The following is a 27,970-nucleotide window of genomic DNA, read 5'->3' as shown; positions in this document are numbered from 1 at the left end:
AATAAGCATACAATAAACTGGCAGGGAAATTTTCTTGTAGAAGAGAGCAATATGTGTGAAAAATGTTTTCTTGCTGAAAGCTCATTCAACAGCCCAGAGTTGTAGAGGTGAATGAGACTAAAACAAACACTCATTCTAAAGATCTCTGCCAGTAAATAACTTACAAAACACCAAAGGTTTCCAAAAGAGTTTAATAAATAATGAGGTTCTTTCTGTACTGTATAAACTATAAATATACCATGCAGTCCTTTATAACTTAAAATAATTTACAGGCTGAGGTAGGGGGGGTCGGAGGCTGCGGGCTCAGGGCCTGGCCGCCTTCCTGCTGAGCACGCAGACGCAGGCGGTGTCGATGCGGATGAACCTCCAGGCCGCCTGCTTGCCCTCCATGGTCAGGGCCTTGACGAAGGTGTGGGTGGTGGTGCAGTACGAGTTCCAGTGCTTGGCGTCGATGCCGCGGCACCCGCCCGACACCGGCTTGGGGTCCCTGCACTTGGTCTCGAAAAAGTACTGCTTAAAGACGTTGTTGTTGATGTTGACCTCGCCCAGCACCGTCACCTCCTTGCCCTTGATGTCGGTGGCCGTGGTTTTGTCCCCGACCCACATGCTGACGCTGTCGCACACCGAGAACTCCCCGCGATGCAGCACAGGGTGCGTGCTCCTCCTGCTCCTGGCAGTCCTGTTGAGAGCCCCCGTGCCGCTGAGAAATCCCAAATCCCGGCCCTGCCCGGCCAGCGGCGGGGGCTCTGTGCTGAACAGCACCCGGGGAGAGCGGAAACGCCGCTTCCGAAAGATTTTGGGGTCCACGGTGATGTTCAGAGCTTCTCTCCTGCCGAGGCTCCACGTGGTGCGGCCCTGAGATGTCTGCGGAGCCTCCTGGGCAATGCGGTGTCGGTCGCTCCGGGTGCTGAGCAGGGAATGTTCTGCAGGAAACTCCAGTGGGGCATTGTCCTCTGACTTGGGAGCTGCCTGTGTGCCGATCAAAAAAGCTACAGTCAGAGTGTAGAACAGCATGGGCATTACGTTATGACCTAGAACGAGACAGAAAGGCACTGTTACTGCAGTCAGAGCGTAGAACAGCAAATGGGCATTAAATTATGACCTAGAACAAGAGAAAAGGGCACTGTTACTGCAGTCAGAGTGTAGAACAGCACATGGGCATTAAATTCTGACCTAGAATGAGAGAGAAGGGTACTGTTACTGTGAGGCAGGAGGGCACAAACTGCTGCTGTTCTGGCCACACATTTATCAGATACCCGGGATCATACGGATTTCATCAGGTGCTCATGTGAGTGCCAGATGTTGTTCTTCCGGAAGAGCTCATTCAGACAGCATCAGTGTTCTTAATAAAGCGAGAACATTAGAAAATAATAGCTAGATTATTATTAATTCCTCTGGTATTTGTCGTTAGAGCACTGTTTATGAAGCACTTGTTTGGTGTTATTAATGTGGAGACCATATGGTGACAGCATGTTCCCAGGAGTCAGATCTCTAGTGAGTTTTGCAGCAACCTTTTTGGCCAGGGCCAGCCTCTTGGCTGCACAGGAGTGAAAGTAGAAGCAGTCCCTTGGCTAGAGCAGCTGTCCATTCCCTAAATTTGTCTGCAGAAGTGTCCTTGGGACTACGGTGGGGGCCATCAAGCCAGTACCTGGTGCTATTATCACACCCTCAGCAGCCTCCAGCAGCTGCCAGCTCTCCCAGCTGCCCTTTCAGGGCACACCACATCACTGAGTTAGGACAGATAAAGCCCAGGCTCCTTCCTCAAAGAGCTCAGGTATCTGTGTCACAAGGGCAGATGGGATTTTTCCACATTTAAGGGCAAATATGGGAGCAGTGTGGATACCAAACTACCTCTGCACAGCTACAGCTATTGTGGCCAAAGTACTGGGAATTCTGGACAGGGAAACACCTGTTTATTTTCAGAATGCATGAGCAAGAACTCCCCAAAAGTCCCTGCAGAGCAGATGCAGTGCCAGTGCTGGTCCTCCTTCAATCCAGAGGACAGGCACATCTGTTTGGGTGTGGAGAAATGCAAGCCAAATGTCTAAACCTTTGCTAAGACCCATTTCATGCAGGAAGAGCAGCAGCAGCAATACCTCATTGGGCAACTACCATGTGCTGACTAATTCAGCCACATGTTGGGAATGAGAGACATTCAAAAATGCTCTGGAATTGCAGTGAAGGGCAGACATTGTATTTCCTCTGTAAAGACTTAATAAGCAGAGACAGGGTATAAACAGAAAAGCCCAAGTGAGGCTCCTCCCCGTCTCTTTGCCTTGTTTTCCTGACATGTCTCAGCTGGCCCGTGCTCTGCCGTGGCTGGCCAGCAGGCAGGGAGCCCCAAAGCCACTGGACAAACAGGGTTTTGTACCAGAGGAATCAGGCTCTGCAGTTCCACTGTGATTTCCCAGAATTTCTCTATGTTTTTGCTGGGTGTGGGTCAATTATGGTTGCAGTTCCCCCTCTCTGTGGAGCTTTGTCAGATTAGAATCCCAAGCAGCACTAAAGGACTCGAGCAGGGTGCTCTGCCAGAGCATAATCCTGTGGAAAATGCAGAACAACCCTAAGTTGTCCCACAGGATCTGGTGTGTCTTATCTTAGACAGGAGCTGAAATGACATAAACAGCAAGGTTTGTACAGGGCTGAGCAAACGTTCAGGGAACCAGCAGGAGACACCAAGTGAAGGCAGTGACTGAGGAGGAGGAGAAGCAGAGCCCTGGAGGGGAGGAAGGAAGAGAAAGACCAAAAGCTGTGTGAGCACTTGTCTGTGCAACTGTTGGGCTGGAGGCACTGGGGACAAAATGATGACGAGGAGAGTCAAATGTTTGTCACAGAGCAAATCCTCACTGTTCCAAAGGCACTTTAATTTGTTTAAAGCAAGGCTGAGGGTTGCTGCTTTCCCACGTGCTGCTCGTGCTGGAGCACTCGTCATCCTCTGTATAAGGAAACAGAGCTGGGTGTAGCTCAGAGCTTGGCTGTGCACCCTCCAGAGAGTAACCCCTTGTTCCACAACCAAACTAAAGTCAGATGGTTCATTACATCTCTCAAGAGTCAGCTTTCCCGACAGAAATGTTAATGGAAAAGGTTTGCAGAATAAAATCCAGGCACAATTTAGCCATGCCAATAGCAGCATCAGTGTATTGTGTTTATGTATAAAGCCCTTTTTTATTATTTCCTTCTATAGGAAAGAGATGCTGCAATGTCAGCAAAGAGCTGGTTCTAGTTTTGTGCTATATAAGATTTGCTGCTCTAAAATGCAGTCACATTTACCTCCCTTCTCTGGGTTTCTTGTGTTGCCTGTGCTGAGATTTTTGATTTAAGGCCATTAGCACAAAAGCAGAAAGACCTTGCCTGCCTTTTTTCTTTAATTACCTTGTATTTCCTCTCCTTGCGCTAACTCATTATGTGGAGTGTGGCCCAAATACAGACAGAATGTATTTGGGATACATGGTAACTTTTCTGGAAATTCAAAATGGAATATTTTTTATCAGTGAGCTTGTGGGGAATAGTAAGTGACACATTAAAAAAGTGAACTCGATGACAACACAGGCGAGAAAAATTAACATTAAAGAGTGGGTGTGCCTTGGGCTGTGAGGGTTGTGGACTCTTTTGCTGGCACACAGAGGTATTTTACAGGCTGTTTTGGGGAGTTTGGGGTGTCCCTGCCCATGGCAGGGGTTGGAACAGAATGAACTTTAAGGTTCCTTCCAACCCAAACCATTTTGGGATTCTATGATTCTCTCTCCAGACCTTGTCTCATGATTGGTAATTAGAGCCTCTGATGGTGCTTTCTGGAGATGCTCCCAGGGATGCCTCGTGCAGCCACCTGGACTTGCAGGGGATGTGCAGCTGCCAGTTCCAGTGCTGGGGGCCCATGGGTGTGTGATGGGATCCCTGGGCACAAGGGTTACCACAGGCATTGTGATGCCAAAATTACCCCACCTGTGCTAACCCCACTTCTGTGCTGGGCCAGTGTCATAACCCTTCCTCTGGAGCAGCTGCAGGGTGACCCTGGCCACAGGGGACTCCAGGCTGCTGTGGCAGTGAGTGTGGCTTACCTGTGAGTGGACTGCACGAAGAACTGCTCCCCCAGCAAGGTCCTTACTTCATCCAGAGCTGAGCCGGGCTGGGCTGCACCTTGCCATGGGGCCCCGCTGCTCCTGCCAGCCGTGTGTGCCGTGGGTCACTAGGGCAGAAGGGTTTGTGTCACTAACCAGCCAGCACATCAGTGTTCTCAGTGCCATCCCCCGTGGCAGAGGGGGCACAGGGACAAACCCCCCTGGCTTTCTGAGCTGTGCCTTTTCCCTGTCACAGCATCAAGCTGTCAAAGCAGTTCCAGACTTTGCAGAGCAGCACTTTTGTAAGACAAGGCTGTCTTTACTCAGCACCTTTACTAGGCTGTGGTTGTTGATCCTCTGCTTCCCACTTCTCTCAGACACCTTCCAGGCTCAGCAAACCTAGGAGTGGGCAGCAATAGCTGATGGCTCTGCACAGCAGCCAGGCACAAACCAGGGCTCCCAACATCTACTCTGGGAAGCAAATCTGGTTACAATTAAATTCAGGAGGAGAATCACAGATTGCCATTTATTGGCAGACAATTATCTGATTGTGGCTGATATTTGAGAAGAATTGAAGATGCAAAACTCACAGGCACATCAAAGCAAATAGGTGTTTGTTGTGTTGCTGCTGTAAGGGCAGCAATGATTCCAGTCTTAATCACTACATTGGGAATGGTCACACAGACCCCAGCTAAAGGAACACCATTATTTTCTTCACCAATTAAATCCAGCACACTGACACCTTCTCAGCAAAACCCATTTTCTGATTGTAAATTCATGCCACTGAAAGGGATAGAAATAGTATTTTATTAATCTTATTATTCAATAGCTTATCTGCTCCATTTCATAAGGGAAGTAGGGGTTGGATAAGGTAAATAGGGGTTGGATAAGGTACTCCTGCACTGCAAAAATCCTGCTGCATCAGGCTGAAGTGCATTTGCTAAGGAGAACAAGCTGCTAATGCAAAAGTATGAATTGGACTGACTTTCCACCTGCACAGTCTGTCAGTGGGAGCACTGGCTGCCAGCAAAGGCAGCCACTGGGTTTGGCTCTTACAACACCCAGGTACAAGTTCCTTGATGTTTTAACCTCCAGCTGAAACCTTCCCAGCCTGTTTCCATCGGAGCAGGGCACAGGAGTCACCCTGTTACGTGCACAGTGGTTTGGCCACCCTGCCTCGCTCTGGGGCTGTGGCTCAGACTGCCCCTGGGTGGGTGTTGCAGGGTTTGGGAGCTGAGCTGGTTCCACTCATATCAGTGTGTCAGAAAGGTCACACAGAGTTCCAGAATCCAGAGCTTCATGCTACAGATGGAGTGTGCTGTGTTTTTGCAGGAATGTACTAGTGAAGTAATAACCCTTTCAGTGAACTCTGGAGAGTTGAGTACCAGTAATGATAGAGCTATAATGTGCTGGCCACTGCCAAAAATAATCCAACAACTTTTCCAACTGTTCTGCCACCCTAAGAAAACACTGTTTCAGTTCCAACTGGCTGGTTTTTAACCACAAAAGCATTTATTTTCAGCAGGACTTTTTCTAAAAGTTCTTTTACTGTCTTTTTCCCGGATTCCTGGCTGTGGTGGAATCCAGTAAATGATGCAGTGTTATTCAGCATCCATAGACTGTTCCTCTGTTCTACCACTCCCAGACATTCATAAAATATCCTACTGAAGTGAGTCTTTCTTCAGGATTTACCTGTATACAGGATGGCAGACCTGGTGGGTAAAAAAAATCTCACTTCATGCTCATTTCTTAGTCTCAGCACATGCAGAGTAGAATTAAAGAGTCCCAGACCTGTTTGGCTGCCCCTGCACCCCTGGAAGTGTTCCAGGACAGGTTGGAGGGGGCTTGGAGCAGCCTGGGACAGTGGAAGGTGACCCTGCCATGGCAGGGATCAAACTGGGTGAGCTTTAAGGTCCCTTCCAGCCCAAACCATTCCAGGATTCCCTAATTCTGGAGAATGGGGAAATGGATCACATCAAAAAGCAAATGGTTCCGTGTCTTGAAAAGCTCTTTGCTTGCAGGACCTGTAAGTGCAACAAGTGCCAAATAAAATGTTTAGGGAATTCCCCTTTTGTTAAAGTTACCCATAGAATCCAAGGAAAAATGGATAATCAGGGAATGTTGCCTGGAAAGTTATTAGGAATGAGAATTTAATAAATTTACTAAATTAATTGCTTCCAATGAGAACAGCAGTCAGTACAGCCTTCTCACTGCACTTGACCAGATGCCATTAAAGCAACTCCTACACTGAGAAAAGATAAATTAATGCTTATTTGTCTCAGTCAAACATAGCAAGTAAATTATTTTCTAAATAAAAATAAACATAGTCAATAAACAGAAGCATAGAATGTTGTAATCTAAGGCATTATACAATTTGGAATGTTGTTTTCTGTCATTCTTGAAGTTGTTGGCATATTTTAGGGATGTGCAAAAAATAAACAGAGCTGCTTGGCTGTCAGTGCAGCGAGTGGGATCATGGAGGTCACCAAAATAAGCAACAAGCAGTGAATTAGTTTTGTCTCATTGCTTCTGGTAGTGAGAGAGAAGTGAGAGAGGCAGCTGCTGCTGAAGTTGCTGGTAAAGAGAAGGTGCCTCTGGCACATCTCTCATGGAAATATTTTCACCACTATATAAGTTATATGAATTAAAATTTAGCAGTAGCAACTCCGGGAAAAGATTTCTGAGCCTTGGGAGGCCTTGAAGGGAATCCTGAAGCCATTATGACTAAGAGCAGTGTCAGAGGCACAGCTTTGCCTTGATCTTAGCTGATGAGCAAGAAAATGGGAATCTCTAGTGGACCCAACATTTCATTCCTCCATTATATCTGCAGTGACTCAGCCTGTAAATAAGAGGTTTATGAGTGCTGGAGAGCCAGCTGGAAGCTACCTGTGTCTCATACACTTCCTTTTTTTTTTTTTTTTTTTTTCCTTTTTTCCAAATGCCTCCAGCACTGAAATATTCCTTTGAGGATTTCTAGGGAGAGCAGTAGACTGAGAAAAATCCTGCCCTGCAGCAGGGAGCATCATCATGTCACTGTGATCCTCCTCGTCATCAGGATGTGCACCCAGCATCTGCCTGCAGAGCTCTGACTCAGCCTGGGCCCAGGCAAAGATAATAACAGGGATGGTTCACAGCCCATGAGCCTTTGGGAATTTGGGGTGCTTAAGGGGGAATTGCCCCATGAGTCTCAACCCATCCCTGGAGGTGCTCAAGGCCAGGCTGGACAGGCTTGGAGCAGCCTGGGATAGTGGAATATTCCTGCCCGTGACAGGGGCTGCAGTCAGATGATCCTTGAGCTCCCTTCCAACCCAAACCATGCTGTGATTCTGTAGGGTGGGGATGCACCAAATTCAACACTTCTTAATGTTTATTCTGTATTTATTGGGTTATGAGTAATGGAAGTGGATTATTTGCAAGGGCCTAATTTTATCCCTTCTTTCATCCTGAACCAGTCCATCAATATTTCACCTGCTGGTGTCTCTGTAGAGAAGTCCAAAGAGAGGAAAAGAAGTGCCTTTCCCATCACCTTCATTGACACCCCATTCCCTCAGAGCATTTGGTGCTGAGTGAGGCCATCTGCTGGGAGAGACCCAGCCTGGAGCCACAGCTGGAGGGTTCTGACAGGAGGTGACAGGTCTGGTGACATGGGACAGGTGCAGCTCACCTTTAGAAGCCACACTTTAAAAGTCCTGAGTGGTAAAACAAAATCCAAACTTCTAAGAATATATTCATTTGTTTTGCTTCTCAGATTTGTTTTACAGTGTTTGGCATCATGATACTCTGGCCTGTAGAACTTGCTCATGGGAATTCAGAGGCATCAACAGTCATGTAAAATGTGATTCCTTTGGGAAAAACCCCCTGATCTTAGGTCAGGGTGGCCATACCAGCAAAGGCTTGTGACAGGATGCAGCCCTTGCTGTGACAGATTGGCTGTTAGTGAGTGTTGAACATGCACTGAGCCACCCTGACAGAGCAGAAAGCTTTATCCTGCTGCAGATAACAAAACCAAACTGACAGTTATTAAATAAAAGATAAAGAAATTGTCTCTGTCAAGATAAAAATCTCTATAAGTAAAGTGAAGGGAAGCACATCACTTACAAAACTAGCGACAAATCTGAAAATAAATGACAGAAAACAGCTTTGGGAGGAGCATGTGAATCTGAGTCTCCTGAAGTCAATGACCTCAATGGCATTAGGCTGGTAAATTAAATGAGCTAGAAATAAAAATCCTGGCTAGGAGTAAGTTATAGGAGCATACCAGGGTTATATATCATGCCTATATTATTCTCCAGAAAGCAAATCCTAAAATCAATGATTGGCATGTGATGATTGCTTTGGAACTTTCCATATCGCCCTGGAGCTGGATATATATATTTTATAGGGCTCCAGGGTTTCATTTATCCTAATTCATAGGCACCAAGGAGTGACTAAAGATCTCAGGCACTAACTGACAGGAAAACTACTGCAGGATAAAGGACAAATCCATCCATATAAAGCTGGATGCCTCCATCCTGCCCAGCTGCAGCCAGAATGGGATTGCTGCTCCCTACAATCCCTGTCCAAACACAGCAGGACTCATTCCCTACTGCTGCTTTAAACACTGAGTCCAGAGACCTTCCTGAGGCTGGAGCATGGCTTGCCCTTCTCCCCTCTACACCTTTCCCAAATGGATTTAAATTTGGGAATAGTTGGCTTGCTATATTTGGCCCCAGAGTTTCTAATACAAAATTACCAGGAATGAAAGAACTGGAATTTCAGACTTCACAACACTACCAAAATCAAACTGGAATTCAGCTGGAACAGAAAGTATGAGGGCAGTCAGACTGTGATGTTACATCCCCTCTTACAGCCAAGAGTAGTTAAGGCAGAAAAATACAATATCTTTAGGGCCAGTAAACCTTTCCAACTAGTGATCTTATTCCAGCTATTCAGAAGGGAATATAAATCCTGATTCTTTTCCAAACCCTGATTAATAAGAACCAGCTGAATCCCAGCAGCAATGCTAGCATTTCATCTTTATTCAGGCCCATAATTTTCATTTATATTCTCCTTTTTCACTTTTCTACAACTGCATTAACAAACTTGAACACAGCAATTGCACGCGTGGTAGTGGAAGGCATCAATGCAGTGCCTCCAAAAATGAGGTAGAAAACAAAAATGAGCTGGGATGTCATGATCACATTCCCAAAGGCAGACTCCATCATCTTCAGTGTCTCTCTGGATCATGAATTTGGAAAAGAACATTATGTAAGGACAAGGAGCAGCCATAAATTATGGCATGACTTTTCAGACTTTCCCATTCTATTAATTATTTGCATCCAAAAGGAATTTTATCTTCTACAAATCTTCCAGTGTGTTTATAACTATTTTCAATGACTCAATGATATTTTAATGGGGTAGGAATTCTGAGAAGTTCCAAAGGGAAGCTGAAGGGTGTCTGTGCTTGGCAAGTCAGAGTTCAGAAGGATGCAGCAAAGGATAGAGTTGAGAGAACTTTAAAATCTTTGTTCTGCTGAACTGAGGGCCTGGCTGCACCTGATAAAAAGTTCTGTAGCTGCAGCAGACAAAAATCTACAAAATTAAATCTTATGATATGAGGTGCTCTTGTGTTCACTCACAGTGCTGAGATAGGGAAGAACAGTTGATACTGGAATGGAATATTGCTTTGCTTGTGTAGGATTTTTCCATCCAGAAATGTCGAATGCCTTTACAAACACTTAATAAAATGATCCTCCCCACTCACTTATGATCAGTAGAATTTACTTCTGTAGCATGTGAAGAACCCAAAGAATAACACAGGATTCCTGCCAAGCAGTAGCAATGTTCCTCTTCTCCACTGCCCACCTCCTTTTGTTGGTTTTTTTAATTTCTAGGATATTCTTTCCCATTTTTAAATCTATTTTACTTTCATGAGACCTCCAGAATTCAATTGCCTTCTTTAGGGATTGAATTCCCTCTCTTATGATTTACTTTACATTACAATAGAAAAATCATGACAAAGACCCCTTAAAATGACACCTTTAGAAATTGAATTCCTTATTTTTATTGCAGCTGGAAATGGTATTGACCCCAGAGCAGTCACAGCCATTCTGTGCCCTTCTTATTATAACTCACAAGGCACAGGCATAATACTTTGAACTATGGAAAAATGTTAATATTTTTCCTTAAACCGTCATCCCCCAAGGTGAATTGGGTGTACAAAACCCCTCAATCATTGGGCTGTTGCTCATTAGCTCTTTGATTTCTGTATTCTTTGACATATCCTGTACATTTGAGAGGTATATTTCCATATTTCCTGGACAACTGAACATAAGCTTTGTGTCCTGCTGTGCATGAGGTGACCTTCAAGATTTGGGCAGATTTTTGTCTGTCTGCTCAGTTCAAAGCCTGAGTTTTTCCTGCAGATTGTAAAGATGTGGTAATGCACAAACCCTTGTACTCCACCTGCCTTTCCCATTTGAAATTGAGTTCAAAACATTTTTTTTTAGAATTCCTGAGCACTCCACTGCAGAGGTGTGAAATACAGTGGGTTTTAAACTGAGCAGATGTAAATAAATAGTGATTTAGTAATATATTAAAACATTAAAAATATATTAAGTAACATTTTTGGTCTTAAATCTAAACGAAGCAAATACTTTAGTTGGGTGCAAGAAGAACTTTCAGCTTGGAAGTTTTTTTGCTACTTGCTGGTGGCTTAAAAATTTAGTTACTAAAGAGGTGGAAAAAAGGGTTTTCTTTCCCTGCACAGCAGGAAACTCTTAGATGTGGTGTAGTTTTGAAATGAGAGGGTAAAAACCTCCTAAGAAACAGGGTAGAGATTTCCACAAAAAATCTGGAAGCATCACCAAATAAAACAAAGTCAACCACAGAAACACTGAGTTATCAGATTGCAGTGTCATCTTGTAATGTTCTCTGCTAGCACACGTAGTTCTTGCAGGAGAAATAGGAGTCTCCTGTCCTCTAGGGTCGTTTACCAAGAAAAACATGAGGTTTTACAATTGCTTAGACCTTTCAGACATTCCTCCTAATGCTGCGGCTCATCTGAGCACCAGCAGAAGAAGGAAACAAGCAAAGAGGGTTTCACCTTGCAGCTCCTGCCCTCCAGACAACAGTGCTGCTTCATTTTCCATCAGGAGACAGGGCTGCTTTGTAAACTGTGCTGCTGCTGGAATTTTCACCCCTGGGCTTTCATACTTTGTATGTCTGTACTCAGCACTTGCTGAGGATTAAAGCCTGCTCTCTGTGGGATTGTGTTGACACCCTGCAAAATGCTCCATACCTACATTTTCCCCCTGTATGTTTTTCTGAGCTCAGCCTGGGAGATCATCTTGATTACTTGGCAGCAGAGTAAACCACTGCAAAGCACAAGTGTTCAGGATGTTTGGGAAACTGATCCTATTTCTTCACATGCTTTTATTTGCCTTATTGTCCTTATTTGTTCATTGTATTTTAGTGTCTGCATGCCTCAAGTGGTAGAAAAACAAGAGTGGTTTTGCCAGTGTTTGTAATCTATGTGAGTACCAGCTCCTTCCCTCTTTACCAAACCCTTTTCTGCCCCTTTCCTTATGGAGTAGATGGATTAAAAAGCAGCAGGAGAGTGAGACAGCCATCCCTAAAAATCTATTCTCTGTCTCTCTCACTCCTGCCCCTGGTCATGCCTATGTGTTGACATCCTCTGTTTTGTTTCCTCTCCAGCTCCAAGTGCTGCTCCACGTGCTCTCTGACTCTTTATCTGCAAGGCTCCTGCCTTCTCCTGTCACACATTGAGTCCAGCTGCCTCAGAGCTGCTGCCCCACACAGTCTTGTCTGCAGCACACCTGGGAGCTCTTCAGCATCGTGGCTTTCATCTGCTGTGGAAGGTATTTACTCCTTGCTGTGGGATTGTTTGAACTCATTGCTGCATTCACTCACAATGCCAGACAACTCCTGGCAGCTCTAAAGAGGGGTGGTAACAAAATGTGATGGATTCTGTGCATTAGCACCAAAATAGATATTCAGAGAAGCTAATGCAAGCAGTGTTTCCTTGCACTGAGCTAGCACAGAGACTGATTTAGGTGTTTCTTCATTCCTATACTCTGAGACTCTCAGCTGTCCTTCAGCTGACACCCCACCACCAAACCTGAGGCCAGAGAAGCCCAGCCCAAACTTCAGCACTCTCAGCACCCTGAGTGTGTCAGGCAGCTGCTGCACAACAAATCTGCTCGTGCTCCCAGAGAGCAGACACAGTTTGAACTGGGGCCATATTTCAGCTGGACCTTGTGGGCTGCTGGGCACAGACCCAGCCAGCAGTGGGGAGTTGGAGTTTTCCATCTTTGTGTTATGTCAGAGTCTGAGGGGAGGCAGCTGCTGTGGATGTTTTAAGATAGGAGGTTTTTATTCCCTGCTCAGCCATTTAAGGTGAAATGAAATTTAAGGTGACATTTCAGTGTGGGAAGGGGTTTGTTTGTCTGGATCTTGGGCCTCTGGAACCTGACAGCTCTGGAATATCCTCACCTCACACAAAGCTTGAAGGGTGTAACACACAGAGAAGTGAATGATGCAGCATGCAGGACGTCCTCCCTTGCTGGGAGCCTGCAGCTGTGTCTGGAATAAATGTCTCTGAACATTTATCAGCTCTCCTGGCCACACAGACCCTCTGTGCAAAAGGACAGCTCAACAGAAGAGTGTCTGTAAAGGAGAGATCAGATCCTGTCCTGTGCTGTGGGAATCCTTCACACACAGAACAGAGAGCAAAGAAGTTTAAATGAAGTTCAGCAACCTTTGCTTAAGAACAGGAAACAGGGAGTTGGACTGACCTGGCAGTCTCAGCAGCTCTTATAAATCTGTGTTTGGCAACTCACTTGTGTGAGGAGGATTTGAAGGGTCTTTACATTTTCTGGCATCATCTGGTGGTTGAAAGCATTTTTGCTTCAGTACAAATGATAATGGGAAAGATGCCTCTTTTTCCTTTAAACCCTTGAGTGCCCTTGAGTGTTTCTGTCACATTTTCTAGAACTCTCTTTGGCCCTGCTCTGAGTCTGAGCAGCTCTGAGTCCCTGAATTGCAACACAGTGCTATCACTGAGAGCACTGGACATCTTTGAACTCCTCATCCTTCATCTTTCTGTGGGGCTCACTGACTTCCCTGTCGTGTGGACTTGGAAATTAAGGAATTCCTATAAAAGTAAGCCAGGATTAGAAGATTACTGTTCCTGTGTCTACCAACATTATTTTCCTTGCTACCTTTTGTTATATTAGATATGAACCATTTTTCCCATTTCTAGTGACATCAATGAAGTGAGTGTGGGAGCTCTTGGACTGGGAGGATTAAACTGCTGTAATGAGTTTCCTCAACCTACACTCACCAAAACAGTCTTGCAGGAGCTGATTAAACAAAACTGTCTCTAAGTGCTGTGTCACAACCTTAGAGAAAACAGGGGGAAGGAGAGAGGGCAGGAGGAGCTTCTGAAATCTGTGGAGTGGCACCTTCATCTAGCAAGGAGAAGCTACAGAACTAAAAACTTTGTAAATAAAATGTCAAGGCTGCCCCTGGTAAGTGAGATACAGCTTGTAGTCCATAGGATCATTAAGGCTGGGGAAAGCCTTTAAGATCATTAACACAGCACTGTCATGTCCACCACTAAAGCATGTCTCCAAGCACCACATCTGCATGTTTTTTGAACATTTCCAGATATTCCACTCTGGTCACCAGTGCAATGCCTTCAGTGAAGACATTTTCACCAATATCCAATCTTCCCCTGGCCCAGCCTGAGGCTGTTCCCTCTCCTCCTGTCCCTGTTCCCTGGCAGCAGAGCCTGACCCTCCCAGCTGTCCCCTCCTTCCAGGGGCTTGTTCAGAATCAAAATTCCCTCTGAGCCTCCTTTGCTCCAGGCTGAGCCCTCACAGCTCCCTGCAGCCCCTTCCCCAGCTCCATTCCCTTCCCTGGACAAGCTCCACTCAGATCGTGCTTCTTCCAGTTTGATAAGGAAAAAATGCTGCAGAAAAATGCACAGGTGCTCCTGACAGGATGAGATGTTGGGAGCCTTTGGTTGGCAGGGACACCTTCCACCATCCCAGGCTGCTCCAAGCCCCATCCAGCCGGGCCTTGGGCACTGCCAGGGATCCAGGGGCAGCCACAGCTGCTCTGGGCACCTGTGCCAGGGCCTGCCCACCCTGCCAGGGAACAATTCCTGTTCAATATCCCATCTATCCCTGCCCTCTGGCAGTGGGAAGCCATTCCCTGTGTCCAGGCTGTCCAAAGCCTCTCCCAGAGCCCCTTCAGGCACTGGAAGGAGCTCTCAGGTCTCCCTGGAACCTTCTCTTCTCCAGGCTGAGCACTCCCAGCTCTCCCAGCCTTTCCTTGGAGGAGATGATGTTGAGCCCAGTACAAAATGGAGCCTGTTATTCAAACCAGTGTGGAAAAAAAAGTCATGGCCTGCATGGAAGAGAGCTATCTATGTGCAAGCTTTGATGTTAAAAAATAGTAACTTGAACTCTCAGATGTACTGATTACCCTGCTAAAAGAAGATGTGGAATCTCTTCTGAGAATTACAGCATTTTAATTAGAAGAATGTGAGCAAAGCCTTAATCTTGTTAGTAGGGATATATATGGCTGAGGCAGAAACAAAATCCACAGCAGCACAGTCCAAACACAAAAATCTGTCTTGGATGTTGGTAACAGCACCAGAACTGCTCCCTGCCACTGCTCTTCCTGCAAGACTAAGCTTGACACTGACTAAGTTGGAAGAAATTGCTCTTCTGCCTTGTAGCACTGAGCTACATCACACACAGCTGTGTGAAAGAAAAGAGCTGAAATGTGGGAAAGGTGCTTCAGATTTACAAACCAAATCCACAGACACTTGATTATTCTCTTTAAAGTTCCTTTGAGCCCTGCTAAATTCTTGTGACATTCAAGGATCAATAAGAATCTCTTCTGTAGCTGATTCTGACAGATGTTAATCTTTGCCTTGGCTTTGCAGTCTGCCTGAAATAGTACTTGTTCCTTCATGTCAGGCCTCTGGCAATGCTTCCAGAGCCAGGATTACAGTCTCCAGTCAATCCCATTTGTACTGTCATTAACTTTCTAAACTGTTCCCCATAGCTGGCAACCTTTCCTTGGAGATCTACTGAGTGGGAAGCTGGGGGAGTGATGGGTTTTGCCTGTCTGGAATCATTGTGCCTTTAATTGAGATTTGTTTTATTTTGTCATTAAGTCCATTTACATTGCAGGCATTTCATGATCATGATTACACACTGTGACTGTACCCTGGCTGTGTTTTGTGCCATTTACCTATTAAAGAAAGGGAAAAAGGCTCTGTGTTTACTTAAGATTTTTACAAGTAGCCTTTGTTTTTTTTTTTCTTCCATTAACTTATTTAATAAATTAATCTAATTTTTGGATTGGGAAAAATTGCTCATCTGCAGATCCTGTGTTGTGTTTCTAAGAAAGTTACTAGATTTATTTGGTAAAATACAGGTGAGAATTCAGTACCTGCTTGTCTGGAAGGAATTGTCAGAACCCATAAACATGGGAATTATGGTTGATTCCAAATTAGGGACAAATCTCAATCAGAGAGCAACAGGAATGGGAGCATTTCTCCTGCAAACAAGGCCTCTATGGTGAACAGAAATGCCTGGGTGCAGCATTGCTGTGTGTGTCCCTCAGTCCCAGAGGTGTGGGAGAGCTTGGAGCAGCCTGGTCCAGTGAAAAGTGTCCCTGCCCATGGCAGGGGTGGAATGAGATGAGCTTGAAGGTCCCTTCCACTCAGACCTGTGTGGGATCTGTAATTCCACGATTCCCTGACAGGTCAGGTGCTGGCTTTTGTTTTTTTTCCTCCAGGACTCCAGCAGTCGGGGTGCAGGTGACTTTCCTTCTCCCAGAATGTGAGTCAGGGGTGAGCAAAGCTGGGTGAGTTACAACACGAGCTCGATAGTGATCACTCCAGCAGCTGGGGAAGCCAAAGTCTTGCTTCTTAATAGGAGAAAAGAAAGCTGATTAATCAGCTGAGTCATCCTGCTCTGCCTTAGTGCTGGTATGAGTGGCATTCCCTATGGATCAGCCTCTTCTGAGGGAAAAGCCAAACCATAATCAAGGCTAATTGACTGAGCTCAATCAAATGTTTCAAAATACCACCCATGAGTTTGACATCAAATAAAAAGCAGGGTATTCCCAGTCAGACAGTTAATTGCTTCCTGAAAACCTGTTCTTTGCAATAATTTGAAGATTTTCACCAGTGCTCCCTTTTATTTCCATTCCCTGGGCTTACAGCAGGTTCCAGTGCAATGTACAGATCAACAGGCTGGAACAAGACACTTGCCCTCTCACATTTCCTCCTTCTGAATGATGCTGCAGTGCTGCCTTGTCTCTGAGACAGAAAATTTGCAGCCTCCAGGAGTTAAAACAACTTTTTAGAAGGTTTTAGAGAGATAAATAATACCAACTTCTTGCAGCTATTAGTACTAGCACCAAAACTTGCAGTATTTTAGAGTAAAGCAAGTAGGCTGTTAAGTCATTATGTTCAGAGAATTAATCCCAGAAGGATATTTCTGTGGGTTTTGTTTCTTACATCCAGCAGAAACTGTTTCAAAGAGGAGCTGAAATGTCAGACTTGTTACAAGTGTTTGTCTAGTGGAAAATAACGGTGGAGTTTAAACATTTGTCTGGTTCCTGATGTGGCCCAGGTTGTGTGCAGTGATGAAAAATCAGCTGCACATCTGTAAATGAATCATCATTTTCCCTGCACGCACATGGTTGCACAATTGTATCAACTGCTTGCTCTGATGAATATTTGATATTTGTCATGTGTAGCTATCCCATCCCATTGTAATATCAGAAATTCCAAGCACAATGAACAGCTGAATTTGATGTCACAGTGAATGAGCCACAGTCCTCCTGTGACCCGGGACAGCAGCACTCAGGGTGAGTCAGCAGTGACAGCAGGGCTGCAGTTGCAGCACCAACATCTGGCTGCAAACCCTGCAGCTAGATTGGACATTTCCTCACCTGGCTGGGTGTGCAGAGCAGGTGGCAGGACCTCGGGTGAGCCCCAGCATTAAAAAGAATCAATATGAGATCCTGGAATGCTTTGGTTGGAAGGGACCTTAAAGCTCATCCAGCTCCATCCCTGTCACCTCCCACTGTCCCAGGTGCTCCCAGCCCTGTCCAGCCTGGCCTTGGGCACTCCAGGATCCAGGGGCAGCCACAGCTGCTCTGGGAAACCCATTCCAGCCCCTTCCCACCCTCACAGGGCAGAATTCCTTCCCAATATCCCACCTAAACCTTTGAACCTTCCTGTCCAAGCCGGTGTTTGGGTTTTACAAGGATTCTGGGAATGCTGAGTCAGAGCTTCCAGAATGTTCCTTCAGCTTCTGGGATCTTCTGGGAAGGTCCTGCTGGGACCCCCCAGCTCTGGGGTGATGGTTTGGCCTTTGCTGTGGGGCATTGATCACAAGAGGGGGTGCAGAATGATTTAATGGGTGTGGTGGTGTTCAAACAAAGGTTGGGCTTGATGATCTTGGAGGTCTTTTCCAACCTTAATGATTCTGTAATAAATTCCATGCTCCTTTTTGCACATAACCATAATTCTGATTTGGATTTCACTTAAAAATCCATCACTCTTCTGCAGCAGGACATGGACACAGGTGCCACAGGCTTCACACCTTCTGTAGCTCCACAAAACACATCCAGAAAACTCCCAAATCTGAATTTCCAGGTTGTGGGGGAAATGTGCCAATATTAATTAGTACATACAACCTGATATATTTGAAATTAGCTGTCATTATAACACTTAACCCCATATGTAACCAAGTATTTTCCTTGTCTGGATATTTGCTGTGCGCCTTGTATTTATTACAGTGTTATTTGTTAATGCTTTTTGTGGTGAATCAGTTGTCAGGAAGAATCAGTGTGGTTACAAAAAAGCAGTTTTATTGTGAACTGGAAGGAAGAAAATATGGATGAAGATGGAGTGGGAGGAGACAGAAGATGACATTTGTAGCCAGATGTGATTTGTAGTATGAAAATATTAAATGCTGTTGAAAAGTGGGACTCCACAGATTATTGACATAATTGTGGCAATAGGAATAAATTTTCCTTTGGTATTTGCCTATTTTTGCTACAATTTTCATCAGATGATGAATACATGAAAATTTTACATTGTCTAACACAAAAAAATCGGATTTTTATTCTATTTTTTTTAAATAACATATGTCTAGCAGATTTCTAACTGAACCATCTTTTTAAAGAAGCCCATTGTGACTGAATTTTGCATCTTTCAACTTTTCTCTGCATTACTATTAGGTTCAAAGCAATAATCAAGGTCTAAGCCTTACAAGATCATTTTTTGCCTTTGCTTAAAATGAAAACCAGAGGGGAGTTTTGCTGATTAGGTGTGTATTTCATTTCTGTGCACAATGCCAGAGTTTAAATACATGTCACTTGGAAATGAGCTTTTGCAAATTCAAAGGGAGAGAGATGAACTTCAAATCTAAACTTTAAGCCTCACATCAGTTTTCCTGTGGCACTGGAGATGTGTTATTTTCACAGAAAGTATTTCCTTTGGCTTTCAAGTGATGGCACAAGCAAGTGCTGAAGACTGAATTCAAATTACTCAAATTCTTTTTAAAATTTGAAACCCTGAACAAAGGGGAGAAATTCTGCAGGTCATTAAATGGTTTTCTAATTTCTTTGCTTTCAAAGAGGATGAAGAAATGAGAAGGAAAGGGCCACACACTTTTCTGTCTCAGAACACACAGAGAAAAGAAATGGTCTCTAGAACAGCCCTGCCCAGCACCAGGAACGTGCACCCAGGGAGAGCTCATGGATCAAACTCCCTCTGATGCTTTGGATTCTGGATGCTTTGCCAAAACCAGAAACTCACACTTTTGGCATAGATAAAGTGTCCTGGAATGTGAGGCTGAGCAGTGACCCTTTGCACTCTCCTCTTTACAGCTTGTGCCTGAGAAAATGATGAGAGGAAGGTTTGGCAGAAGGGACTGGGGCAGGGAGTGTTTGGATCCAGGCAGAACAAAAACGTGGATGTTGAATGTTCAGAGCACTGATAACACCAATCATGGAATTCCAGGATTGGTTGGGTGGGAAGGGAGATTAAAGCTCTTCCCATTCCACCCCTGCCACGGGCAGGGACACCTTCCACTGGACCAGGTTGCTCCCCAGTAAAGAGAGAAGGCATGGAAAAGATTTTTGACAGGGAAAATAAACCCACACCTCACTTCAGGGGCTTGATCTGTGCTGAATTGTTCCTATTGACACACTTCATGTACTTTCTCCTCCCAGGTAAGAAGTGCAGTTACTGTGATCAGTTTTGCTGAGGGAAATGGAGAAAATTGCTAACACTGAGCAGAAACAAGAATAATCAACTTATTCCTTTTTAGAGAGAAGCCTTCAATGTCCTCTCAGCACAGGAGAATGACCAGGTGAAGGGCTGGATGTCTCTGGTAGGGGCAAACAGAAGATTCTAAGAGCAAGGTGAGCATATCATGGTATAAATCATTCCCAAAACCAGATTGTATGGCTCTGGGAATGCACCCACCTCAAACCCCTTGCTGGTCTGGTGCTGGGACATAGAATATCCCAAAAGGATCATGGAATAATGGGCAGGAAATGATGCACTGGGAAAATGCAGGCTGTGTCATCCACCACAGGGCAAAGCTCTTTGTGAACAAGCACAGGTCTTTTCTCATACCTGACTCACCCAGCACATAAAGTCGTCAAAGAAAAAGAATAAAAGCTATGTTTCAAAATAGAAAAACATATATTCTGTGAGCCAGAGCTCTTAAATGTATCATCATCAAAGTATTACGTAGCAATGACGTGCCTGGCAAATTCCCATCACAAAAATTCCTGAAGAACTTTTTTTTTTTTTAAAAAAAGAGCCTGGATCACACATGGTTGTGTCAGGAACAAAATAAAACAGCCAAAGTGAAGCAGTGAACCAGACCAGCAAAAAAATCCCCTTTCTACTTGTACAACAGAGGAAATACAAAGTGATTAAGAACTGGAAAAAATCAAAATAGTAGTTTTTCACCTTGCAAAGCCATACTTGGCAAGTAGAAAGTTATCAAACACATATTCTGCTTCCCAGCTGTATTTACACTGGGCTAATTGACTCATTGGAGGTCAGAACTGTCAGAATCTGTGTAATCTTTTTAAATTTCCTGGGCATTTAACAAGTTACCAAAGACAATTTTCACTGCATCCTCTTTAAGGCAGCAACATTTCTCATAAATATGGCAGATCAAAAGAAATTACCAGCCCTGAGTTACAAACCAGATTCATTTTATCCATTAGTCATTCATTTAATTCATTTCTTTGATTTTATTCTTGGAAGAGCTTCATGTTTGCATAACATAAATGGTCATTATGGTTTAGTGGGCATTGTGGTGTTTGTGAAAGATTGGACCTGCTGACCTTGGAGGTCTTTCCCAACCTTAATGATTCCATGATTCTGTGATTTTGTCAATAATACGTCAACCAAGGCCCAAAAAAAAAAAAAAAATCAAAGAACTGGTTTTACTTTCTGGTTGTTTTTTGTCTGTCTTTGTTGCTTGAATCCCAGTTAGGACTTCGATTCCTAGTAAGTCAACGGGAGCAGAATCTGAACTTTTATTGGCACATTGTTATGGACCCCATGGGGACAGGAAATTGGATTTTGGAGCCAGGAAGATAAGGGAGGGAAAGACTTTTTGGAACCAGTTTATGGTCTGTGTTGAAGTTCAGTTTTGGAAAACCCCTGAATTAGAGAAGTCTTGAACTACCTCAGGGGGTCTGGTCAGTTCAGGTTTGGTTTCTGTCACACTGAGGGGGGATTGTGTCAGGGCTTGGTTGGAAAGTCCAGGCCAGGGAGCTCCTACCTTGGTGCATTGTCACCATTGTCACTGTCTCCCTTGGTGCATTGTCACTGTCTCCCTTGGTGCACTGTCACTATGTCCCTTGGTGCATTGTCACCACCTCCCTTGGTGCATTGTCACTGTCTCCCTTGGTCCATTGTCACTATGTCCCTTGGTGCATTGTCACCACCTCCCTTGGTGCATTGTCACTGTCTCCCTTGGTCCATTGTCACTATGTCCCTTGGTGCATTGTCACCACCTCCCTTGGTGCATTGTCACCACCTCTCTTGGTGCATTGTCACTGTCTCCCTTGGTGCATTGTCACCACCTCCCTTGGTGTATTGTCACCATGTCCCTTGGTGCATTGTCACCACCTCCCTTGGTGCATTGTCACCACCTCTCTTGGTGCATTGTCACTGTCTCCCTTGGTCCATTGTCACCATCTCCCTTGGTCCATTGTCACTGTCTCCCTTGGTGCATTGTCAACATCTCCCTTGGTGCATTGTCACCACCTCTGTGTCCTCCAGGAAATGCTTCTGTGAAATGTGGAGGTCGTGTCCATGAGAGAGGACAAGGAGGAACGTCTTTACCTGAGAGAGGGCAGGGTTAGATGGATACTGGGGACAAATTCCTCCCTGGGAGGGTGGGCAGGCCCTGGCACAGGTGCCCAGAGCAGCTGGGGCTGTCCCTGGATCCCTGGCAGTGCCCAAGGCCAGGCTGGCCAGGGCTGGGAGCAACCTGGGATAGTGAAGGTGTCCCTGCCATGGCAGGGGGTGGGATGGGATGAATTCCCTTCTCACCCAAACCATCCAGGGGTTTTATGTGATGAAACCCATGCCAGCAACAGACAGTGTGTGACTGATACATCCTGATTTGGGTCATCTGGTGGTGTCAAGCTCTGTGCCATAAAATCTCAAAGCATTGTTGGAAATGCTGGAGCCTGAGGGAATAAAGGAGAAAGGTGATAAACAGCTGCCTCCAAGATAAGGAAAAGTCAGAGGTATTTCATTCAGCCAGCAGTGGCTGGGGCAGCTCAAAGGATGGCAGAAAAGCCATCAAATGTTATTTCAAACTACCTGCTGCAGTCATTTCAATTTAGATAATAGGGCAGAGCCTCCTTGGTGTGTGTTCAGGGCCTGATTCCTCCTTGCACTGGGCAACTTTCAGCTGTGTGCAGGCTTCAAGTACTGAGCAGCACTTTGCTGATTTTCTCCTGCTGTCCAGCCCTGGTGTGATCTCAGTGTCTCTCCCAGGAGCTGTTCTGACTCTGGGCTGCTGGAGCCAGCTCTGGATGTCCTTGGTGACTCCCCAGCTCTCTGCCAATGCACTCAGGTCCTTGGCATCCAGGAATCTGTGCTGGCATTGCCATTCTCTGCTGCATTTCTCAGGGTGATGCAGTTCTCAGAGTGAAATATTATTGTCAGTGTAATTAATGAGGCATTGCCCAGCTACTTTTTCCTTGAGATTTATTTGTGCATAATATTTTTAGTGGAAGCTGTTAGAAAATACCTGAGTTCAGTAAAAATTTTCAATTAAGATGCCAGCTCCATATGAAAGCCACATTGAGATAAAATGGTATTTCCCCATTTCAGTGAATTTCACAAGATGCCCCAGGATTCACAGGCTCTTCTCCATTGTCTCAGACACTGATTTGCCTGAGGAGCTGTAAATCTCATCACTGGTGTCTTTCTGTACTGGTAACATCCATGAACCCTGGCCTACACCTAATCCTTGAGCAAACACCAAAAGGAGGGATGCTGTTTCACCTTTTGCCATTCTTTCACCGATGAACTGGTGAACTGGCAACCCACAGCAAATATTACACAGTCACCTTTTCTGGGCTGGGGTAGGTGGAGTATTTGACAGCTGAAGCACCAAGGAGAAGGAAAACAAAGAAGAAGAGAGTGGGGGACATGTGGGAAGCAAATCCTTGGGCTGCTCTCCCACCCAGAGGTGGTTCTGGAACCACAGACTGATGGGACCACAGGCAGCAGCTTTGCTCTCCGTGTGCCTGAGTGCTCCCTGAGCCCTGTGACCTGCCCTATCCATGGGGAGGAATTCCAGAGCTCCCTCATTCCCAGAGAGAGGAACCACCTTGTTTTGTTTGCCTCGACTTTGCCACCTGCCAGTTTTATTTCCTGCTCCTCGATTTTTGACAACAGCCATTTCCTCTCTACATCTTAAGGACAACTGTGACTATAAATATCTCCCTCACACCCCTGCTCAGCCATCTCTTTGCCAGACTTAGAAATCATAATCTCTGTAGTTTCTCTAAATACAGAAAATGTTCCAGGCTTTCATCATCCTGCACCTTTTCTTGTTTTACTTTGTCCTTTTATTTTTGTAACCAGTGACCAGAGCTACCAGCAGCACCCAGGATTTGGGGTTGGGATGGGTTTATATTGAGGGTCTGAGATCTTCTTTCCCCCAAATTCCTCTAGTGTTAGTGGCCCTGAGCAGACAAGAGTGCACATAACTCACAGTGATTGATACTGTGATCTCTTGGCAGCAGCAAAAATCATCTTGCTTTGCTTGACCACATAATTTTTGTGAATAAATTCACATCCACACACACACACACACACAAATATTTAATGAATTCTGTGGGGCTGCACAAAGGGCATTGTGGGGAGAGAAAAAGCCACAACACATCCCACAGGACATCTGTCCCTGACCTTTGGTTGGAGAAATGTTCTCAAATGCTTTGGCCTCAGTGACCCTGCCCAGGTCAGACCCAGGACAGGGAGAATTTCCTTCTGGCCAGGGCAGGAATGCAGTTGTAGGAGCGTTGGTGCTTGGCCTTTTGCTCCCACAGGAGCATGGAATCATTCAGGTTGGAGAAGACCTCTAAGAAGATTGAATCCACACAGCACCACCAGCTCACCCCTGAGCCACGTCCCAAGTGCCACACCTGGCCATTTCTGAACACTTTGGGTGTTTGGTGACTCCAGCACTGCCCTCAGTCCCAATATCTGAAAACCCTTTCAGGGCAGAAATTTTCCACCATACCCAACCTGACCCTCCCCTGGCACAACTTGGGGCCAATTCTTCTTGTCCTGTCCCTGTTCCCTGGAGCAGATCCCGACCCCCCTGGCTGTCCCCTCCCGTCAGGAGCTGTGCAGAGCCACAAGGTCCCCCTGAGCCTCCTCTGCTCCAGGCTGAGCCCCTGCCCAGCTCCCTCAGCCCCTCCTGGTGCTCCAGACCCTTCCCCATCCCCACTGCCCTGGGACAAGTTTCTTTCTTTCTGTCTTTCCACGAGATGAATTGGTGGGAAGAGCTGTTGCCCCTTTCTCAGGGAATAGAATGAGATTTAATAAATATTTGTTTGTACCAAATCCTTTGCCCGAGCAGCTGCCGGCAGGGGTCAGCGTTGCTGTAGCTGGGCTGGAAGGGGTTGAGTTTCCCCGGTTTTTATTGGCCCCACATTTGGGATTGACAAACATTTCTAACCCCACCAATCCTGCACTCACTGCTGCTGTTACAGCTCTGAATCTTTTAGAACGAAACCATGGGTTTTAGTAACCCTTTATCTATTTTTTTTTCTTCATCAGCAGTTTGTTTGTAAAATGTAGATGAAAAAAAAAAATCAAAGATTTCTGTTAACTTCTTTAAATTACCAGTATTTTTCCACGTGCCTTTGATTTAGGCCAGTAATGCTAATTAATACATATTCAATATTCTGATAGTCCTAAAAGCATTTTTTAAGGAAACAGAAAGCCAATTAATAGAATCTGTGCTTAAAGGAACATTTATATGGCCAAAGCCATGGAGCAGGAGGGAAATTTATGGGCTGTACTCTATTGATTGAAACAGTCTAGTTTTAAATGTGTTTTATTTAACCCTTGTTCTAGACATTCCATTAAATAAAGATATTTTACACTTGAAAATGCTAATCTGAATACATATTTTAGGTCCTTTTCTAACCTATTTTTTAAATTAATATCTTGTGGTTATCTCATAGGCTGCTCAGTTATTCTGGGAAGTAATTGTTTATTTAGCAGATGGGTTAAAATGATGCTTGTGCTCATTGCAGCTCTCTACTGAACTTAAAGGAAGACATCTAAAAATCTAATTTCAGACTTTGGTGGAGGAAAGGGGCACTGCTGAGCTAGGAGGATGAGGAAATAGAGCCACAGTTACTTTCTTTACCACCTTGTTGGGAGGGAGGGCCAGATCCCTCCAGGCTGAGTGGCTGGGATCGATCAAGCTGTGAAATCACTGGTTCTGCACAGATGTGTCAGGGGGCTCCTCTCCAGACCTTGCTGAGATTTGTTTTAAAATGATTCATATCTATGATTATTAATACATTCTAAGGCCTTTAGAGTCTTTCTTATCATACTTGAGAACTTTCCAATAGATTTGATTCATCGTTCAAATCCCTTCTTTCTATCCCTGTAATCTCTTGGGAAAGTGCAGAAAATGTTGTAACCCTCTGAATTTCAGACAAAACTGCCTGAAATGGCAGTTGGCAGGGGGATTTTAAAAGCCTGTTTTCCACAATATCTGAACTAGCTCAGAAATGCCACGAGCAGGAATGTACAGACAAGTCAGCTCCCTCTCTGTCTTATTGCAGAGAATTGTCACATTTTAGTTTGGCTTAGCAAAAAAAAGTGCCCCAAAAACTTTATTGTGATACTCTAATGCATGAAAACATCCATAAATTATCTGTCTAACAGCCACAATGCAACTTCCAAGTTGTGACAACTTGGAAAACCAGCCTGACAAGCACACTCACTTTTGGTGTTTTTCTAAAACTTCTTGAGCTTTATAAGGAGAATTTAAATTGCAGAAAGAACCGAAGCACAAACACTTTTTGTTCTCAGCACACAAATTCCTTCTGTCTCCCTTCCTGGGGTCCCTGTTTTTATCTGTGAGCAGTGTCTCAGCTAAAACAGTGTTATCACCAGCTATAAATCAATAAACATTGTCAGCTCCATCCTGTCACTACACACAGGCAGCAGGGAGGTCGTGAGCTTTTCCAAGTGGACATCCCAGAGGATATACGGTCTCTGGTGAAGCCCTGCTCTGTCTGCAGCTAAAAGGATCCTGCCTTGGGTCAGTCATGCTTTGATTTAGCAGAATTCCTATTTACTTATATTAGTAAAGAAAGAAAGGAGTTTTTATCTAGACTAGAATTATCACAGGGCAGGGAAAAAAGGAAATAAGAAAGCCTCAATATTCAGAACAAAGCCAGTAAAGAATTTTCATATGGGTGCAACTGCTGTAGAATGCAAATAAAACTAAGTTCCCATATACCTGGATAAAAAGAGTAAGAACACTTGCATTTCCCTGAGATTAAGCTGCTCTGGCTAAAGATGTTTTTCAAGCTCTAAGCTTATCCACAGCTGCCCCACCAACACCTTCCAGATGTGCGTGCGGCCAAACCTGCCTTTAGCAGATGCGATTTTCGCTTCCACCAAACCACAAGCAAGCAGCGAGCGCTCCGTGCTGCATAGGCATCCCATCCCATCCTATCCCACCTTATCCCACCTTATCCCACCCCATGCCATCCCTCCCGAGCCTCCTCCGGAGCGCGGAGCCGGCGCTGGCCGCGCACCGGGGCCGTGCGGCAGTGCCGCTCCCGCAGCTCCCGCCCCGCTCGCTCACCTGGGAGCCGCAGCGCTGCTCGCCGCGGGCTCGCCGCTGCCCGAGGCTGTCCAGGCTGCTCCGAGCTCCGTGGCACCCCTGTCCTCGGCCCCTGTGGGCAGCCCGCAGAGCCATTCACATCGCCGCTGCCGTCGCAGCCTCATTCAGCGCTCGGGGCTCCGCTCTGATTCACGGCGAGCCGGCTCCCTCTGGGTCCTAGCGCTGTGGACGTGTGGGAGCTGCACGGGCTCGCAGGAATTCAGCGCTTGGCTCGCTGCCGAGCGCAGGCAGGGATGCACAGATGTGCAGTGAAAGTTTCAAAGCCTGGCTGCTCTGGGAGCGCGCTCGCACAACGCCCCGAGAAGGCTCCGGCTCGGCCGTGCCGCTGGCAGCGACTGAATCCCTCTGCGAGGGGGGCTTGTCCTCTGCCTTTCCTCTCTGCATCCTAATCCTTGCCCTCGATTTAAAGATGAGGGCTCCCAGAGGGAAACTCCCAGCTCCCTGGTGGGAAAATCATCTCCAGAGCCCTTTGCTCATCTCAGGAGTGGGAAACAAACCTGTAGGAACACCAATGGTTAACTGGGGAAGGAGTGGACTGGTTCCCTACAAAAACCGTGCAGTCCCCATTATCAGCTGGCTGTAGCTGGGGTCAGCCAAGCACTGGTTGAGAGTAGCAAAGAAATATTTGACCCTGACTTGAGGCAGAGGAAAAGATTATATAAGAATCCTTCTAAGTGAAATATTCTGTGTTTAACACGCTTACCTTCAGCAACAAAGAGATTTGGAAATGTTTTCCAGCGTGTTTGAAGAGAGGGATTAAGTAGTTTACAAAGGAACAGCAGTAGGATTTAGGCAATGGTAAATACAGGAAAGAAATGTAAAAATTTAAAACTTTGTAAAATATATATATAAAAAGCAATTTGGCTAAAAACTTTACTTTTAAAAAAAGTTGGCAGCTCTGTTGAGGATTATGAAGCAGCCCCTTAAAATTTCATAGTTCTTGTTCTGGCACAGTGGAACTTTTGTGATTACACAGACACAAGGAAAAAAAATTAAAAGCAGATCACTGCATTTTATCTAAGTGGAAGTAATCAAACACTTTTTGATTCCATCCAGGAGAGGGCAGCCAGCTGGAGAGACTGGTCCTTAAATCCTTTGGGAAAGGGAAAGATGTGTGGAAGGCACTATGTAAAGGAGAAGAGCAAGGAGGCAGAGAAGCCTTGAGATAATCAAGTTCCCTGCCACGGGGATGTGCTGCTTTCTGAGCCTGGAGCACCCCTGTCCTCATGTTTCATCAGCACCAGCAGAAGAACCTTAAATTCCTTCCCCCCAGAGCCAAAGTGGCTTCAGTGCTAGATTGATTCTTGGAGGTGATGTGTGTTTAAAATTGCCTGGAATACCCTTTAGGAAATTGCAGCACAAAATGCTGGATGTGACTGCTGAAATTGCCTTTCCCATTTGCCAGGATTATGCAGATTGCTTTGTTTTTCTCCCAGAAAA

At 45.4% G+C, this 27,970-nt stretch overlaps 1 protein-coding gene across 2 annotated transcripts; it reads right to left on the bottom strand.

Moving 5' to 3' along the window:
• Window positions 1–172: 172 nt before the first annotated feature.
• Window positions 173–26,940, bottom strand: NGF (nerve growth factor). Of its 2 annotated transcripts, XM_030232373.2 has the most exons (3): window positions 26,492–26,933; window positions 4,059–4,186; window positions 173–1,031 (listed from the first exon to the last, which is right to left on the bottom strand). In XM_030232373.2, the coding sequence occupies exon 3, from the start codon at window positions 1,018–1,020 to the stop codon at window positions 304–306; it is 717 nt and encodes a 238-aa protein (XP_030088233.2). In that variant the 5' UTR covers window positions 1,021–1,031; window positions 4,059–4,186; window positions 26,492–26,933; the 3' UTR covers window positions 173–303. The 2 variants fall into 2 exon arrangements, with proteins under 2 accessions (XP_030088233.2, XP_050841215.1); XM_050985258.1 differs by lacking the exon at window positions 4,059–4,186 and having other exon boundaries at window positions 26,492–26,940.
• Between the last annotated feature and the right edge of the window lie 1,030 nt (window positions 26,941–27,970).

This window comes from Serinus canaria, chromosome 26 (assembly GCF_022539315.1).
Source record: "Serinus canaria isolate serCan28SL12 chromosome 26, serCan2020, whole genome shotgun sequence".
Classification (NCBI taxonomy): Eukaryota; Metazoa; Chordata; class Aves; order Passeriformes; family Fringillidae; genus Serinus; species Serinus canaria.
This window is presented reverse-complemented; position numbering and strand designations above follow the sequence as displayed.

Bases quoted from the DNA above. Each gene is read 5' to 3' on its own strand.
- NGF (XM_050985258.1), bottom strand. From the start codon at position 1,020: ATGCCCATGCTGTTCTACACTCTGACTGTAGCTTTTTTGATCGGCACA.